General features: G+C 33.2%; 2 protein-coding genes across 2 annotated transcripts; both read right to left on the bottom strand.

Moving 5' to 3' along the window:
• Positions 1 to 5,922: 5,922 nt before the first annotated feature.
• LOC106448327 (glycine-rich cell wall structural protein 1.8-like) lies at positions 5,923 to 7,274 on the bottom strand. Its single transcript, XM_048768465.1, has one exon. It carries the CDS (start codon positions 7,179 to 7,181, stop codon positions 6,147 to 6,149), a length of 1,035 nt encoding a protein of 344 aa, XP_048624422.1. The 5' UTR covers positions 7,182 to 7,274; the 3' UTR covers positions 5,923 to 6,146.
• A 4,583-nt stretch (positions 7,275 to 11,857) lies between these two features.
• LOC106446157 (putative gamma-glutamylcyclotransferase At3g02910) lies at positions 11,858 to 12,789 on the bottom strand. The gene has a single exon (XM_013887840.3). The coding sequence runs from the start codon at positions 12,640 to 12,642 to the stop codon at positions 12,121 to 12,123; it is 522 nt and encodes a 173-aa protein (XP_013743294.1). The 5' UTR covers positions 12,643 to 12,789; the 3' UTR covers positions 11,858 to 12,120.
• Positions 12,790 to 17,650: the final 4,861 nt, after the last annotated feature.

Genomic DNA, 17,650 nt, shown 5'->3' with positions numbered 1-17,650 from the left:
TTCTTCTATTTATAAGTTTAATTATTTACTTGATTGAATTCGATTTTAACGAAGTTTATTTCAATATCGAAGAGATGTGATATTTGTTTTTTTTTTTTTTTTGCTTAAGTCGGGTAGTTTCTTCTTTATATAGTATCTTCAAAAAAAATCTAGGGTTTATAAGTTCAACCCACATTCGATAGCTATAACCAAAAATATCTAATAAGCACAACATATTTCATTCGATACATTTATTCCACTTATATATTTATTGGATTTTTAAATAAAAATTCATCATATAAATCTACTTTTAAAGGTGTAGATTTTGGATCAAAGTATTCTCTAGAAATAACCAAATCATTAGGTAACTTTGATTTGAAATCAAATACTTCTTGTAATTGTGGATCAAAAAGAATTTCAGTGGCATTAAAGTTATTAGGGGCATTGCCTCCGCGCAAGCGCGGAGTTGTGGACAGAGTTTTTGTTTCATCTCAATATTTGTTAGGGTTATTGTAGTTGTGAATTTTACGTTTTGAGTTGTTTTTCAAGTTTTTTTTTATTGTTATAAGGTTAGAGTTGTGATGATGAATTGTGTATGCATTGTTCTCCACTTATGAAGTACTAAACTGTGTTAGTAATGTGATTGATATAGTTCGTGGTATTGTTTGTTGTGTCACTGAGACTTATTGTTTGTTTGTCTTTTTAATTTGTTTCTTGTACTATTAAAAGTATATAAATTATATTAAAGTTGTTGAGAGTACCTTTTGTTTCTGGATATTTTTTCTCCAGTATAGTTATGTAAGTTTTGTGTATTAAGTAATAATTTTTATTATCCTTATTATGTTTGTTATATGTTTCTTTTTTTAAAACTTGTTGCTCTTACCAGACCTTTAAAACAAATACATGAAGACTTGTAGAAATAACTATAAAATGAATGACAGTTCGGAGTATTTGGACCTTAATGGATTTTAAACGAATTTATGTATTTCTCATAAGAAGACAATAACATTGACCTGTTGACATTGGGCATGTAAGCTGTTTTTATAAGACAAGAGGAGTGAGCAGGTGGAGATGTTGTTGCCGCCTTTGTGTCTGTCGGGATTTTATCTTGTATCTTCTGGTTTGGTTGTGTTTGTTTCTCTTTTATTTGATGGGTAATATGTAAACAAAAATCATTGTTAGTTGTATTTATCAGAGTTCGTAATTTACTCTGCTTTTTTGTTTAGGTAATTTCACTGATCTTGGTTGTCGTCTTCGTCTTCTTTTTTGCGAAAGTAAGTTTGTAAATTGTTAAATAGTTGACCGTGTAGTTTGTATTTGTTTAGCTGACTCGATGTATGTGTCGTTGAGTTTTAGTTGAGTTGATTGATTTGGTATATTTGTTTTGAAGTTTATTTCTAAGATTAGACAAAAAAGAGAAGTGATCATTAATGATTTGTCTTTTTTGGAATTCTAGTTTTTGGTGTTTTGATTGTTTGGGATGTTGTGGTTTCTTTTAAGTTGTAAAATAAAGGTTTGTGTAAAATTAGTTTGATAAGTAAGGGAGATAAATAGATGACCACATATTTTGGGTAGGAAATATTTTTGATTATTGATGTTAGCACAATATAGATAATAATATAAAGAGAATTGTGTGTTGGTTTTTTCTTACGGATCAATGAGGAGACGGATAACGACTCGGGTTGTTTCTTTGGTAAGGTCAGAGCCCTGGACAGAACAGATTTGTCCAACCACATCTGCGAGTTTAAATATCACTTATGATATCGAAACATAATATAAACTCAGATGCAATATGATAATAAACCTGAGAGTTCTAGGTTTGTGTTCGCAATCACTTGTAAATTGTCGAACAATCTAATTATGACTGGAGATTGATCTTAGGAGCATCTGTGATGACTTCATCAATAATCGTTGGTGAGATGAAACAAATGAGGAATGAATGATCAGTTATCTTGTACATGCTTGAGCACCTATCAACCTCAAAACGATCGACTTACACAATGGAACCGGCTTTCAAAGATGACATGTAATGATTAGCACGTCCGGCGGGAATAAACTCATGAATCACAGAATCTGCAAATAATATTATTCAACAAAGAATCAGGAAATCAATTAAAAACAATCTATATTATTTTTCTTCTCTAGGTCCGGCCCACAGAGAAAGCCAAAGAAGCAAGGGTTTCCGACTTTCATAAATATATATTAGTTTCGGTCATCAATGTACAAAGTATCCTTTAGTTTAGTGGTACAAATGTTGGTGTTTATATGTTAATAACCCGGATTCAAACCATGGACTTGACATTTTTTCACACTTTTTAAAGTGTGACCCACAAAATGCTGACGCACTGAGGAGAAAGCAAAAACTCAATCATTATAATATATAGATTAGAAATAACACAGCTCTTGAAACATAAAAATTTAAAATAGCTGATAAACATAATATATTATCAGTAATTTCGATTTTTTAAAACAATGAAAGAAAAATAATACCTTTGTTTTCTCGTACAAAAACAAATCGAGCAACACATACAAACATGATACTTATTTTGCATACCCAGAAACAAAAAGAACATAAATAAAACACATCAATAAAAATACAATATAATATTGAAAACTCACCAACTAAGCTCCTTTTCATATTGACGTCCAATATTTCTTTAAATTATTTGAAATAATTATTTGGCAACTCTTTTATAAAATCATGATAAAGAGTGACTTTGGTTATTCTATAGAAGTGTAATTATAAAATCATGATAAAGAGTGACTTTGGTTATTCTATAGAAGTGTATCTTAAAAGTCAGATGATTCGTTTAATATTATGTGGTGTAGTTACCATGGTGAAATTACTCTGAATAAAAGAATCTTTTTAAGATAACTTAGATTAGAAGTTACCAAGATAACATTCATCAACAAACACATAAATCTTTGTTCCTAAATTGATTTTACAAAAATAAGTGACTAACAACAAATTGAATAATTAATGCAAATCAATAACGAAAGAGAAAAATACTATAGTTATAATGGTACCAACCGATACCAATTCGATCGAAAAGATTTTTTGAATTTCCATGTATTCCAAAGTTTCAATATTTAAATTTTAATTTTATAACAATCTCTAACCATATCTCCAACAAGAACAAGAGAAGCAGACTTCTTCTTTAAAAAGGATTCATTTTTTTTTTTTGACAAGTATTTAGTAAATGCCATATTTCATATATTTGTGTTTTACTTTATAAAAGATTTAGGGAGGTGTATTCAACCAAGAGTTTCAAGTGATTTATATTAAAATGACAAATCTACTGTTATTCAAACATGGATTAAAAAAATACTTTAAAATCTAATGTTATTGAATTTGTCATTTCGTAAAACACTCTGAAATCCACTGTTATTGAACAAAATTTAAGTTGGAGATTTTAGAGTATTTTAATTTTTTATAGAGTGTTTGAAGGGAGTTCCTTAGTTATAAAAATAAAAATCCAAATCTCACTGTTTTAGATGAGATTCTAGAGTGTTTTAACAAAAATCATACTAAATTCTTTAATTCTCCTGCAATCATCTACAAACTCATTAAAAATCAAATTACTTCAAATTTCAGATTCAATACAGTCCCCTTAAACTTTTTATCTTTCTTTATCGCGTTTCATTTTAAATGACTATTTATTTTTAAAAAAATTAAACTTTATTTTTTTAATGAATTAAATTGGTATAACTCTGATAAATTAATTTTATTATGTGGTTAATATTTTTAATAAAAATAATTATATACTTTTAATAAAGATTTATACTTTTCAATGAAAAAAATCAATTTTTTTTATGAATGCTTAAATTATATTAAGAAAAAAATAATAATTAAGAATGGTTGAAAAAAAATTATTTGAACTTGGACTCAATGGTCCAAAGGAAAAAAAATGTGAGAATTGGATCTGATTTCTTAATCGGCCCAAATGGCCCAAGAGAGATCTGATGTGGACAGTGGGCTGGATCCGAAAAAATGGCCCAATATAGATGTGTTATTAATATTATTTGATTACCCTAAATGAAATATGCAATGTTAGTAAAGAAAGTGTAGACTAAGGTAAAATTAATAGTATAAGATTGTTTGAAAGTTATTATTTTATGTTCAGAAGTTTTGTAAATTTTGTTTGTATTGTTCATGAATGATGACAATTGTATTTACTAAACATAGAGTTGATACAGTATTATTATAATATAAATTAAGGAAGATGCTAAAATATAATCGGCATTATAGATGGGTTCAATCTATTAGCACTTATATATTATTATAATATAAGATAGATTAAGATAAATATCACTTACAAATTATATCTATTCTATTATTTAACTATAATATAAGATAGATTATATTACATATGGAGTAACAAATATGTTTTTCTAAATTGGCTCTCAAGCAGAATAATTAAAATTTTGTCTTAACTGGTTACCTGAACTAAACTCCTTAAGATGACCGTTTTTTTTTTTTTTTGCTTTTGTTTTTGTTTGGAACACGATTACCAATTTTATAGAAGCTTGATTTATAGTATAGATTATCTACTAACTCTTACACATACTTATTTTAAAATAAAATATTATTTAAATAAATGAATTATGAGTCAACTAAAAAGTACTAAAAACATGAAAAATAAATAAAATTACCTAAAATTATAGAAAACAAATCATAGAAAATATGACAAATCAAAAAAATTACTTTTCAAATAATAGTACGAATATACTATGTTTTATCCAAAAAGTTTTGTGTTTGTTAAGTCATAACTTGGTAGTTCATATTGAGTAACTCATAAACTTGTTTGCTATCTCCTTCAAATATTGACCTTTCGATAACCTCTTATCAACGTATGTTGCATTGCGATTAATAAAGCTTGGATTTCAATCTCCAAACTTCCACCACTTGTTACTCTTTTGCTCTGTCATCCACCTAAATAGAAACCATGATCATCCCTCATATATAATCCAGCCTAATGTTGACATTAGATGATTTTGTCTCTTGCTCCCATCACAATTAACCTTAACGTAACCTTCTGGCGGTGGGTTCATCCATTGAGAAGTTCTGATCATTCTGTTGTCTTGAGTCGCCTCATTAACAACTTCATCATTGTACAACATTTCATCCCATTCATTCGCCTCATGTATACCTATAACAGTGTTTTTGTTAGCTTATCTGTGGAGGATCTAAGAAAGATAGTTAGATAGGTGATTCCAATACAAACCTATGTTAAGGCTTAACGAACTGATATGAAGGCTTTGTTCTTGTTTTGTTTGATTATATGTACAGCTGAGGAGAGGGCTATCAGTGGTGAAGTTTATCAGCCGAAGCTAAAGATTCAAAAACCATTTTTTTCCGAAAAGACAAGGTACTCTACTACGTGTAATTTAATAAGCTTTAGTCTAAAACATGTGGAAGAGATTACTAAGTAAGATTGGGGAAACTATGTCAAAAAAAAAGTAAGATAGGGGAAACATCATGAGGTCTGAATGTTTGTGCGACTCTGTATATAGGAACCTTTCAAATTCAGCGTCACCATTTTGCAAAGTAAGAAAATGAAAGAAGAAACTTGTGGAACAAAGCCGTTTAGAAGCATTGTTGTTGCAGCTTCTGTTGCAGATCCTAATGAGAAAGAACATATTGTTTCATTACTCATGAGCATGCCTCATTCGCGCTCTCGAATGTTTGCTGCAGCTTTGGGTGTTGAGGTCAAGAAGAAGAAAATCTCTAACATCAGAAAATGGGATCTTCACAGGAATCTCTCTGAACGGCTATCCAATGAGAGCTTAGGATAAAAACTGGAATCTGTTCAACTTTCTTAAACTTGTTATGAAGAATATTTAGCTATAGACAAAATGAAAAGTTCATCTTCTGGCCTTTTGTGTTTGTGGTTCTTGTGTATATCACTCTTATCAGATTTTGTAAAGCTCCAACCCAAAATCTATAAAACATTACTTTATATAAACTAATGTTTTTAATGATAAAATAGTAAAGATAATAAAAATATTTAATTATCAGGAAATACAACGTTCAATAATGGATATAAAATGTTTTCAACCAAGGCATTTTAATTTGTATACCCCTGTCTCCACAATCATCTTTTATTTCCAGCCTCTTTCTTTTTTGGTTATATCTTGAGTTGGTTTCTTCATGGGGCATGGTTTCTTCATGGGGCATAGCCTCCACCGCCTGAACCACCACCACCACCGTGACCGCCTCCACCACCACTTCCATATCCACCTGCTGCACCACCATAACCACCACCACTTCCATAACCACCTCCATGTGCTCCACCTCCCCCGTAAGCTCCTCCTCCACCACTCCCTCCACCGCCACCACCTCCATACCCTCCGGCTCCTGATCCACCTCCAGCTCCTCCTCCTTCACCGCCTCCATAAGCACCACCACCATAAGACCCTCCACCTGCTGATCCTCCACCACCTCCATGTCCGCCTCCACCTCCAGCTCCACCTCCATACTCACCTCCACCCGCGCCGCCACCTTCACCAGCTCCACTTCCGTAACCACTAGCATGCTCACCTCCACCACCATAAGCCGATCCTCCGCCGCCTCCACTGCCACCACCTCCCCCACCAGCATGACCACCAATTGCACCACCAGCTCCTTCACCACCACCACTTCCATAACCACTAGCATGATCTCCTCCACCGCCATAAGCAGCTCCACCACCACCACCACTACCTCCACCGCCGCCACCAGCATGACCACCATAACCACCAGCTGCTCCACCATAACCTCCACCTCCGCCTTCTCCTCCTCCACTAGCATACCCACCGGAAGAAGAAGCTCCACCACCCCCTCCACCCTGACCACCACCACCAGCATGACCACCATATCCACCAGTTGCTCCACCGTAACCGCCACCACCTCCTTCTCCACCTCCGCTACCGTATCCACCAGAAGAAGAAGCTCCACCACCGCCACCACCGTGACCACCACCACCGCCACCTGCATAACCTTCAGCTCCTCCATATCCACCACCACCACCTTCTCCACTACCGCCCCCATAACCACCACCACTCACTCCTCCATAACCTTCACCACCACCATGTCCTCCACCGCCACCACCATGGCCAGCGGGCATATCCCCGTATGTTAAGAGATTCCGGCTAGTGGCGTAGCAAATGCCAACGCCGAGTATAAGAAAAAAGACAGTTGAGAGAGCTTTGAGAGAAACCATTGTTTTGGAGTTTGATGAAGTAAAATGAAAGGGCTCAGTGAGGTATTTATAGTGATTGGGGTTTGGTATCTTAAGCCGCGTTCAGTGTAAAATGAGTGGTTGATGAAGCACATGCCTATGACTTGAAAAGTGAAGATTTACTGTCCCCACCATTACTCCTAATTTTGTTTTCAATCCCTCGATTTTTCTTCAAGTTAATCAATAGTCTTATAAGATGTACGTATTATAGACCAAGACGTCAATCTAAATCGTTAGAAACAAACCCTAGTTACAAATTAAAGGTGAAGATGTCATTACGGATCGGCCTTATTTAGCTAACACGCGAGTATATTCGACACCTAGGAAGAAGGTCTCCAGCTCTAACATCGACCATGAAGGAAGTGGGAATAATTTATTTAGTCCTCGGCCCAAAAATATTATAAGCCTATACATCTGTCATTATGTGGCTAAAAAGTGTAAAACAGCATATTTAAGTCCTTTAGTTACTGAAAACCAAAGAAGTATAGGATGGATTCCGGTTGAGAGGACATATTTTCCAGAGAGTTAATTGCATGGTTTGAAAATTGTCTTGAGAAAATGTACATGCTCATGAGCTTAGAACTTGTATAAATTAAGTCCGATTTTGGCATAAACCATACTCTAGAATGCTTCTTTTTTTTTAAATCAAACTCTAGGGTATCAACCATTGGAAATCTTCGACTAATAAAATTAATTTGGTTTTGGCCTAAACCATACTTCTAGAGTGCTTTTATACTTTTATTAACCAGTAGAAATCTTCAACTAAAACAAATTAGTTTGTTTTTTTTTGGCACTATGGATGTATTAAAATAGAGTGTCACTGATATACATTGTTAAAATGGATACAAAAGTATCCTTAACAAAAATATGGATAGAAAGGTAGTTAGAATATCATTAACAAGATACAATATCGTGAAGTATGGTGTTGAGTATTTCAATTTGACTTCTATCCTCCATTAATCAACTAAGAGTTTACCAACCCATTTATTCCCAAACCAAATCCTCTTTTCGATAATCTTTTACTTTCACCTAAACTTTTCTTTATTCTTTACTTTCACCAAAATGTAATTATGGTCTTGCGTTGTCATATAATTAATTAAACTCCATTGTTGCATAAACGACTTAGTCGTTTGGTTACTCTGAAGATGAACAATGCTTTAGTTTTGACTTTTGACGATAAGAGTGTCCAAGAAACATGTATTTAGGTAAAGTACAGAACCCAAACCTTTAATCACATATTTTACACAGACAGTTTAGACTCCAGTATACACAAATAACAAAAATCTGATTTCGACGGAAAATATTATATAAATTAGTCGAATTTACAGTTATGGGTTATCAGTAGTCCTTTGTATCATATTTCCTCCATTGCTCACCGAATTTTCAGAGGACCATTGTTTCTCAAACCAATTTATCTTTCATTTAATTTTATTGCAATTAAAATTTTGATTGCAATTTATCTTTTCTTTCTCTATCTTTAAATCTTTTGCTAAGACAGATATTGCATTGAGCTATAAAAGCACTTAGTTTCTCATCATTAAGACATATATCTTGCACTGACTGAGCTAATCTCTTACTTCTGTATCTTTTTTTTTGAACTGTCTTACTTCTGTATCTTCTAGATTTACCAAGTCTATATTCTATATTATTTTGATTACGTAAATACATGCTTCGTCTTTTGGCATGATCACGTAAAATATTAATCACCTATAGAAGAATGCGTAGGCTTATCACTCCAATGTGATGAGATCTCTCTTCTAGAAAGTTGAAATCAAATCATAATTATTATAACGCACAAAACATTTTTTTAATGCACGAAACTTCGGTACCGAAACATATACGAGTAGAACAAAGGTTTTTGTGAAAGACGTCTGAGAACATGATTAACCCGGAATTCTTAGCATGAAATTATTAGCGAAAGTTAAGAAACTGTTTCTTAACTTTTAACTAAAAAAACTTAATTTTTAACTTAAAAAAGTAAGAACCGGTTCTTAAATAAAGACTTTAAGAACCGGTTCTTAGTTTTTTTAGTTAAAAGTTAAGAAACAATTTCTTAACTTTCGCTAAAAATCCCACTCTAAGAACCCGACTTAGGTCTAACAATCAAAACACTTATTAATGCTTCTTAGCATTACCACTAAGATTAGAAGAAGACCTATCAAGATTTGAGACTTTGGTGCTGTCCAGCCAATGACCACTTCTCTATTATGTCTTAGAGATAACAATACAATGAAATAAATATTTACAAAAATAGATCAATAAGTGTATACATTACGCGTTTTCATTAAGAAAACTGTATGCATTACGAACTATCCAAATAACATTCATTTATTAAAATAAGAATAAAGATTATTGTTATAATATGAAATTATATGTTTGAAAATGTAAAGGCTAACTGGATAGTCTCTTGAAATTTAGTTTCTTTGATGATACAGTTACAAAGGCTACAATTAATAAAATTGCAGAATAATATATATATATATATATATATTGTGATGAAATATTTGTGGAACTATAGTACATGAAAGTTTTTTACTTTTTTTTACAAGATGGTATATTAACATATTTTTGATAAAAGGCACTATAGTAGAATGCCGTAGTGTACTTCAACACTGTAAAAATGTGATTTGTAACAACCTGCATGATCGCATAATCATATTTTCATTACGTGGATTACCAATCAACGTTTTGTTATTTAATCATATAATTTAATAGAACATAATTTCAGATGCGATCCATGGTTATTCAATAGCTTATTCTAAATTATGCGTAGTAAAATCTTGTGTTGTTAGACATGCTATTGCTAAATTATGTTTTTTTTTTTAATTAAGACTAGTTACATACTTCACCAAAGAATGGTGCTATTCAAACCTAAAACTACTTGTAAGATATTCGTCTTCTCTACCAATTGAAATGAATTTCAATGAAATTTCATACGTTAGTAATTATTTTAAAAAACAATCAGTGTATAAAATACACAAAGATTAGCATACACACTTGAATTCTTATGGATACTATAAGATTTATATTTAAAATTTTAAGTATAAAATAATTGATCAAATTACCTCCTATGATCCATACAAATATATCATGTTATCCCACCACATATATAGACGATAATATCACAAATAAAGACAAACCTTTTGTTCATTTGACTATGCTGATGGGGTAAAAGTTACTGTATATATAAATTTAACAAATATTTTTTTTTAACAAATGACAACTTAAAGAAACAAATAAGTTGTTCATTTCACTATGGTCATAGTGTGTAAGAACATTGACAAACGAAGAGCTCAAGCTTTTGGCATTGTCCAAAGATAAGCACCCAATTTACCCATAATTGGTTTCCAGCAAAATGCAGTTTTGTTCCATTGAGAGATGAAGGTAATGATGATACGTAGATACAGACTTATACATATGACTGGGTATATGTACAGTTTCATCCGCAATACAAAGTGGGAAAAAGCACACACAGTCGTTGTTGAAGATTGGCGTGGAGAAGTAGTAGGACCAGTACTAGCTAGTACCATAGTGCTACTTGTTCTTTCACTTATCTTCACACGCTTCCCCAAAAATGCTTAATTACTGTATTTTCTCAATCGAATCATAAATTCTATAGAGGAGTTGATGATCAAGAAAGTGTATTCATTTGAATCATTAATCATGAATCAGCAAGTTTGTCCGTAAGAGAGGTTTAACAATCTTTAAAACTCTTTTTCCTTTTGAACATACATTTTTTTTCCTTTTGAACATACAATCTTTAAAACTCCATCTACCAATATTGAGTACAATTACTATCAACTAATTAATACTAGACGTAACATGTTGGATTAGGTTACCATATGCCACAATTCATAAAACGTATTAATTCCTCGTGAATGGTGTGGATAGCATGTTCTGATGAGCTCGATCTAGTTCAGCTAACTAAGTCTGATATGTATTTGATCCGATGGTGATTTAGTGTGATCCTGATTTTACGACTCGGTTTGGTTTAACGGGGTTGGTCCAACTGTTAGGCCTATAAGTGAGGAACCGAGCCCAACCCTGGTTCTCTAAAAACATTACAACTTTGGACGTATCAGACTATGGGTTTTGAGTCCGTAATAACTCACCGATCTTTTGCTCCTCTCTAGCTCAAATCATTATTGGTCGGAACGTAGCGTTTTTGTATTTGAGAGTCTTACCGAAAATTGCACTAGCAAAAAAGCGTTTGGTCCCTCACCGACAATGGAGATCACGCAGCCTGACAACAACATACAACAACAAAAAGTCCACTACTTGATTTTATGGTTTCTCTCAGACATGACACGTACCGTTAAAACTTGAAACGACAAGAAAAAGAGAAAAAACAAAACAAAGTGCGTATAGATAGGATTCGTTTCGGGCTTTATAATGCCTAACCTATCCTATCTTCTTCTTTTTTTTAGCTACTTCTCCTACTACCACTCATCAATTGTCGTTTGGGGGTCTGTATATAAAGCTTTTGATTTTTATAAACCGAAACACCGAAAAACCGAAAAAACTGAACCGAAATCGAACCGATATCCGGATTGAACGTCCCTACTTTTGACGATAATTATTGTAACATCTTTCTTGTTTAGAAGCTTGAGCTTGAAAAATATGAGAATCACAGTACTGTTAAATTCTCTAAACCATAATCATCTAAACAATAGATCATTTCATTACAACTCTCTAGAGGTCTTCTTACTCCAAAATTATATCAAAGATCAAATATTTAGCTACACACATTATTTAAAGTTACAAAAGCTTCAGTTTTCATCAAGAACAGAGCTTAACATAATCACAATCATCGAAAGCAACCAATTATTCCAAAATAGAGATCTTAACTCCAACAGTAGCAGCAACGATCGAATTTTGAGCTATACGACGCGTTGTGTTATATTTGGAATAAACCATTGAATCAATCATTAGTAGAAGACACAAAAGCTTCAATTTCATCAATAACAGAGCTAAACCTGGGCCTATCCCTGGGCCTAACATACGAAACGCCGTCGTTTACACCGAACTCACACATCCCAAGCTTTCCTTTCTTCTCCCACAATCTCTCACCGAACCTACGATGAGCAAAGTAAGCCTCCGCCAAAACGACGCCGTTAGACTCCTCCTCCTCCTCAACCACTTCCACCGGCAGCCTCTCGTAGTGCTCGACTTTGATCCCTTCCAACTCGTCAAGCCTCACAAGCCCGCGTTTTGAAACCGAGTAAAGCTCGCCGCGGATCCGTTGACCCGACCCGGATTGGTTGATCAAGTAAGGGATCCCGTAGAGACCCGTGACGAGCGGGTACGATAACCGGGTCGTGCGTTGACCGACGTAAACGGCGTCGTTCTCTGAGATGAGATCCTCTAAGAGGAAATGGTTCGGATGGTTTCTTTTCAGCGTTCCGTACACGAAAATGTGGTTCGCCAGTGCTCCTCCTCCCATGGTTTCGCGACGCGAGGCTCGGGATTGAACACGGTGGCTGCCTTGTTGTAAAGCTTATCTTACTCGTTTATTGTGGGCTTTTTATTTATCTCTAATGGCCTTTTATGTCGTGTGATTCAAAAATGGATATATATGGGCTTAAAATCACAGTATTAGACTGTGTCATGCGTATGACATTTAATTTGTTTTACTCCCATTTCAAATTCATTTTCAGTTTAAACGTACTAAACACTGATTGAATTTGACTTGTGAAGAAAGAAAAACTTAGAATCTTATTATTAACATAATCCAAAATTAGGCCCAGTAAATGTTGCAGAAGCTGTTAAGGCTCTTGATAAAAAAAAAAAGCTGTTAAGGCTCATGCAAAATGAAATAACAAATACATAGAACAACGGCGAGAAAATTGTTAAAACAACTCACATGTTCTAGCTCAATTCAAACTAGGAGTGAAGGCAACCAGAAGACTATGGGGTTGATTTAAAGAGTCTTTAGCTTTGGATTTTTTGCTTTAAAATTTAAACCGTAGATTTTGTGACTTTAACTTTAAATTTTATTGCTGTAGGTTTATTTCAAAGTTTTAAAAGCACTATACCTAAAGCTCTAGAAAAATTGATTTCTAGAATCATTATATTTCTTTTTAAAAATTTTGGGCTCTAACTTTAGTTTTTATTAATAAAACTTGATTGTTTTGATTTTATTGTTTTAAAGAGAATTATGAATACGTAGAGCATTCACAGCCAACACGAGTCACTTCCTATGAGTGCCTATGCACTCAGTAATTTTCATTTTTGATTATTTTGTAAGGTAAATGAGAGGGAATTATTAGATAAGCTATATGCAATGGACCGATGAATAATTTTATTCAACAACTCCAGTGGTGAATTGAATAAAAATAAAATAGGACGTAGAATAAACACGGTGAAAAAATTCAAAAGTAAGGACAAATCAGACATGTGACAGTGATAGATTGGGTAGAAAAAAAATATTTTTTTGATTAAAAATTAAATGGATATATATGGTGCTTTTTTTATTGATTGTAGTGTTTTTGCTCTTTCTTTCTCACCTAAATCATTTGAGACCAACTTTTTGTTAGTAAAATATTTTATTTATTTATTATGTTTTTACCAAAATTTATTATTTTAAAAATTCTACGAATAGAAACTTATTTCATTTGATTTGGACACTTAAACTTCATCTCTTTTTATGAAATAGATTTAATAATAATTTTAAATTATCTTATGTTTATTACTTGGAAAATATAAAAAAATATTTATTGTAGAATTTATGTAGAATTATTTATTTCGATATATATATATTGTTAATAGAATATATGTTAACCAGCGGGGTTAGCCTAGTGGTACTTGAGGGAGCTTCGGCCCCGATACGGTCCCGGGTTCGATTCTCACTGGCCACTGGTGGATTTAAATGGGGTGATCACTAGTCCTCGTGGATGCCCTGAGGGACCTTTGGGTCCGCCCTACGGGGTCTGGTCTACCCGGAGTGTCATTGGGCGCTAGTCGGATCCCCTCGGGGCATTCGGATACCACGGTCATCAAAAAAAAAAAGTATTTTTAAAAAGTCGTGGAGTGTTTTAAATAGATAAAAGAGTTTTTAGTGATAAATCCCCTCAACTAAATATTTTTCGTAAAAAATCCCCCCAACTTATTATCTTGTAATTTAACCCCTCAAGTTCTTTTCCGTTAGATTTTGTTACCCTCCGTCTATTGTTATGTTATTTATGGACGGATATCGTTTACACACAAACCAAGAGTTTCATTTTAGTGATAAATCCTCCCAACTAAAGATTTTTCGTACAAAATCCTCTCAACTTATTATCTTGTAATTTAACCCCTCAAGTTTTTCTGTTAGATTTTGTTACCTCTGTCTATTGTTCCGTTATTTATGAATGGATACCGTTTACACACAAACGGAGAGTTTCATTTAAACTATAAAACATGTTTTCTTTATTAAATGAAATAGAGCAGACAATGAAACTCAAAATCCCAAATCGAAAGTTAGGTGGTCCAAAATAGCAATGCAAAGACCATAAAACATTGAAAAAAACCCATAAAACAGAGCATTGAAAAAGACAACGCTAATTTAGACACAAATTAGCGTTGTCTGCTCTTTATTTATGGTCTTTTTCAAAGCTCTGTTTTATTAGGGGTGGGCAAAAAAATCCGGACAGAACCGAATCAAATCGAACGAACCGAAACGAAAACCATTCAAACCAAACTAAACTAATTATCAGTGTTCTAAAATACGGTCTAGGCGCCCGCCTAGGCGGCGTTTAGGCGCTATAAGGTAGCCAACCATATTGTTTTTATGTTATACAATGTTTCAAGCGGATTTACATAATTCGGGGGAATAATAGCGTTTAGGCGGAAATTATGCGGTCTACGCGGACACCTAAGCGGATTTTAAGCATTAATATTCAAAAAAACTATTCATATTATTATATATTTATTAATGTTATTATTTATATTACTTTTACTTATTTTATGTGTTTATATGATTGTAGATATTAGTATAATTGTTGCAAAATTATTTTAAAATTATCATCTTTTACATATTTAAAATGAATTTAATTTTTATAATTTAAAACTATTCATATATGTTAAACTATATAGTTATACATAAAATTGGATTTAAAATATATTTATGTTTAAATTTTTCAAAAATAATGTATATATATTAATATTATACTTATATTTCGTGTAAAAATATATATCAGTATATACCCCGTTTAGGCGTCCGCCTATACGGCTAAGCGCTATACAGTCATCTAACGCGTAATGAAAGCCTAGCGCGTTTTAGAACACTCCTAATTATGGTTTACTTTGGTTGAAAAAAAATTCTAGAAACGAATTAACCAAACCAAACCGAATCTATAAAATAACCGAAATGCCATTCCTACAACTTATAATATTTATATTAGGTTCAAAGATAATAATCTAAAATAAGAAAATTACATCTTTATGTTTGGTTTTACATTTAAATACAAAACATTAATGATTTAGTGTCAAACGATGATTTCTTTTATGTTTTACAAATTAAATTTTCATAACTAAACTAGAACAAAAATAAAAATCAACTCGACTAAACACATTTAATAAAGAAAACATGTTTTTTTAGGTTTAAATGAAACTTCGCATTTGTGTGTAAACGGTATACATTCATGAATAACGGAACAATAGATCGAGGTAACAAAATCTAACAGAATAGAACTTGAGGGGTTAAATTACAAGATAACAAGTTGAGGAGATTTTCTTCGAAAAATCTTTAGTTGGGGGGATTTATCACTAAAATGAAACTCTGCGTAAACGATATCCGTCCATAAATAACGGAACAATAGACGGAGGGTAACAAAATCTAACGGAATAGAACTTGAAGGGTTAAATTACAAGATAACAAGTTGAGGGATTTTTTACAAAAAATCTTTAGTTGAGGGGATTTATCACTAAAAACCCTAGATAAAATAACAAAATATGAGAACTTCATTCATTCATTTTTAACCAAGAAAAATAACTCTTCATTAATCTGGGTCCACCGATCAGTTATCTCCACATAGTGAGAGTCGAGTGTGTAATGTGCGTTCACATGGCTTTTTCATCTTTTGAATAGAAGAGTGAAGAGGTCGGCAGAATTTGCTTGGAGTTTTGAAATTAATACATTATTTTAATACTAGAAGTTGATTGTTTAGCAGTGGCAGCATTTTCTCATTTTTATCACACGCATGTTTCTTTTCTTGAAAAGGCGCTGCAATAGATATTATATTTGTCCTCATTCCTCAAGCAAATCCAGTATCTATATATTGATTATCCATAATTTGTTATAGAATATAAATTAATGAATAAAAATTCTAGCATAGAAATGTTATTAAGATAAAAAAAATCACAACTAACGTTCCTATCCTATGTACATAATTGTTTTTAGTATTTTCCGGCCAGAAATATTCTATATAATCAAAATGATGGTGCAATAACATTTGACAACCGCCATGGTGGATACATCTTTGTTTTTAGTATAATATTCTTACAAAATTACCTCTTGTAACCAGACAAATGATTTGTTTGAGAACACGGATCATAGACAACACTGGTGTGTAGTTGCTGGAAGCTCATGGTGTTTGGGTTCTCTAGCTGCCGGTGGTGGTTCGCGAGACTCGAGCTTCCTTGACTAAGCTCGACAAAGCTGCGCGGGATCGATACCAATCAGTTGGAGTAGCGCTGCGGGCAAGCCAATATCTACCAAGGCGTGGTCTCATGGTATATCAAAGGTATTCTTCCCATGCGGCAATGTCAACTCTCGGTCAAGCTTCTTCTCTATTACCTTTAGTTAGTTCTATATGTTTAACTTTTTTAATTGCCTTTGCTCGCTGAGAACTGTTTTTTCTTTCCTTCTCTGATGTTGCTTTAGTTTATTTTGATCTGCTACTAATTTACTATGTAACTTCTGTCGCAAACAAAAATTGGTATAAAACTTAACATTTTTACCAAAAAAAAAAAAAACACTGAGTTACCAAGGAAACAGAAGTATAAATATACATGTCATAGTAAAAGTTAACAGGTGAACAGTGCCGATGACTTGTTTCCTCCGAGACATTGGACGCAGCCTCCATTGGATGGGACCGTTGGTAAGTTTTTTTTTTTCGCACTGAAAATATGATTATATTAGATTGAGAATTACAACATGGTCCGGCGAATCCCATCCCGGAAATGCAAAGGCCGGCGGACAACGAGAAAGTTCCCGGAAACAAGAGTCCACAAGTGGGAGATACATGAAACAAGAGACAAACATAACAAGAAACAACATCCATAACTAGTACAAACCTAAAAACAGATCGATTTAATTCCAGAATCTCAAGGAAACAAACAAGCAAGAGACATCAACGAGACATCTTTGAACTAAGGCCAATCTTTCGATTTGTGAATCCTCCTATGCTTTGGTCTCTAATAGCACATGCAATTAGAGACCAAAGCTTCAAATCACCGGCTAGCCAGAACCA

The sequence above is a fragment of the Brassica napus genome, chromosome C9, assembly GCF_020379485.1.
Source record: "Brassica napus cultivar Da-Ae chromosome C9, Da-Ae, whole genome shotgun sequence".
NCBI classification, from domain to species: domain Eukaryota; kingdom Viridiplantae; phylum Streptophyta; class Magnoliopsida; order Brassicales; family Brassicaceae; genus Brassica; species Brassica napus.
This window is presented reverse-complemented; position numbering and strand designations above follow the sequence as displayed.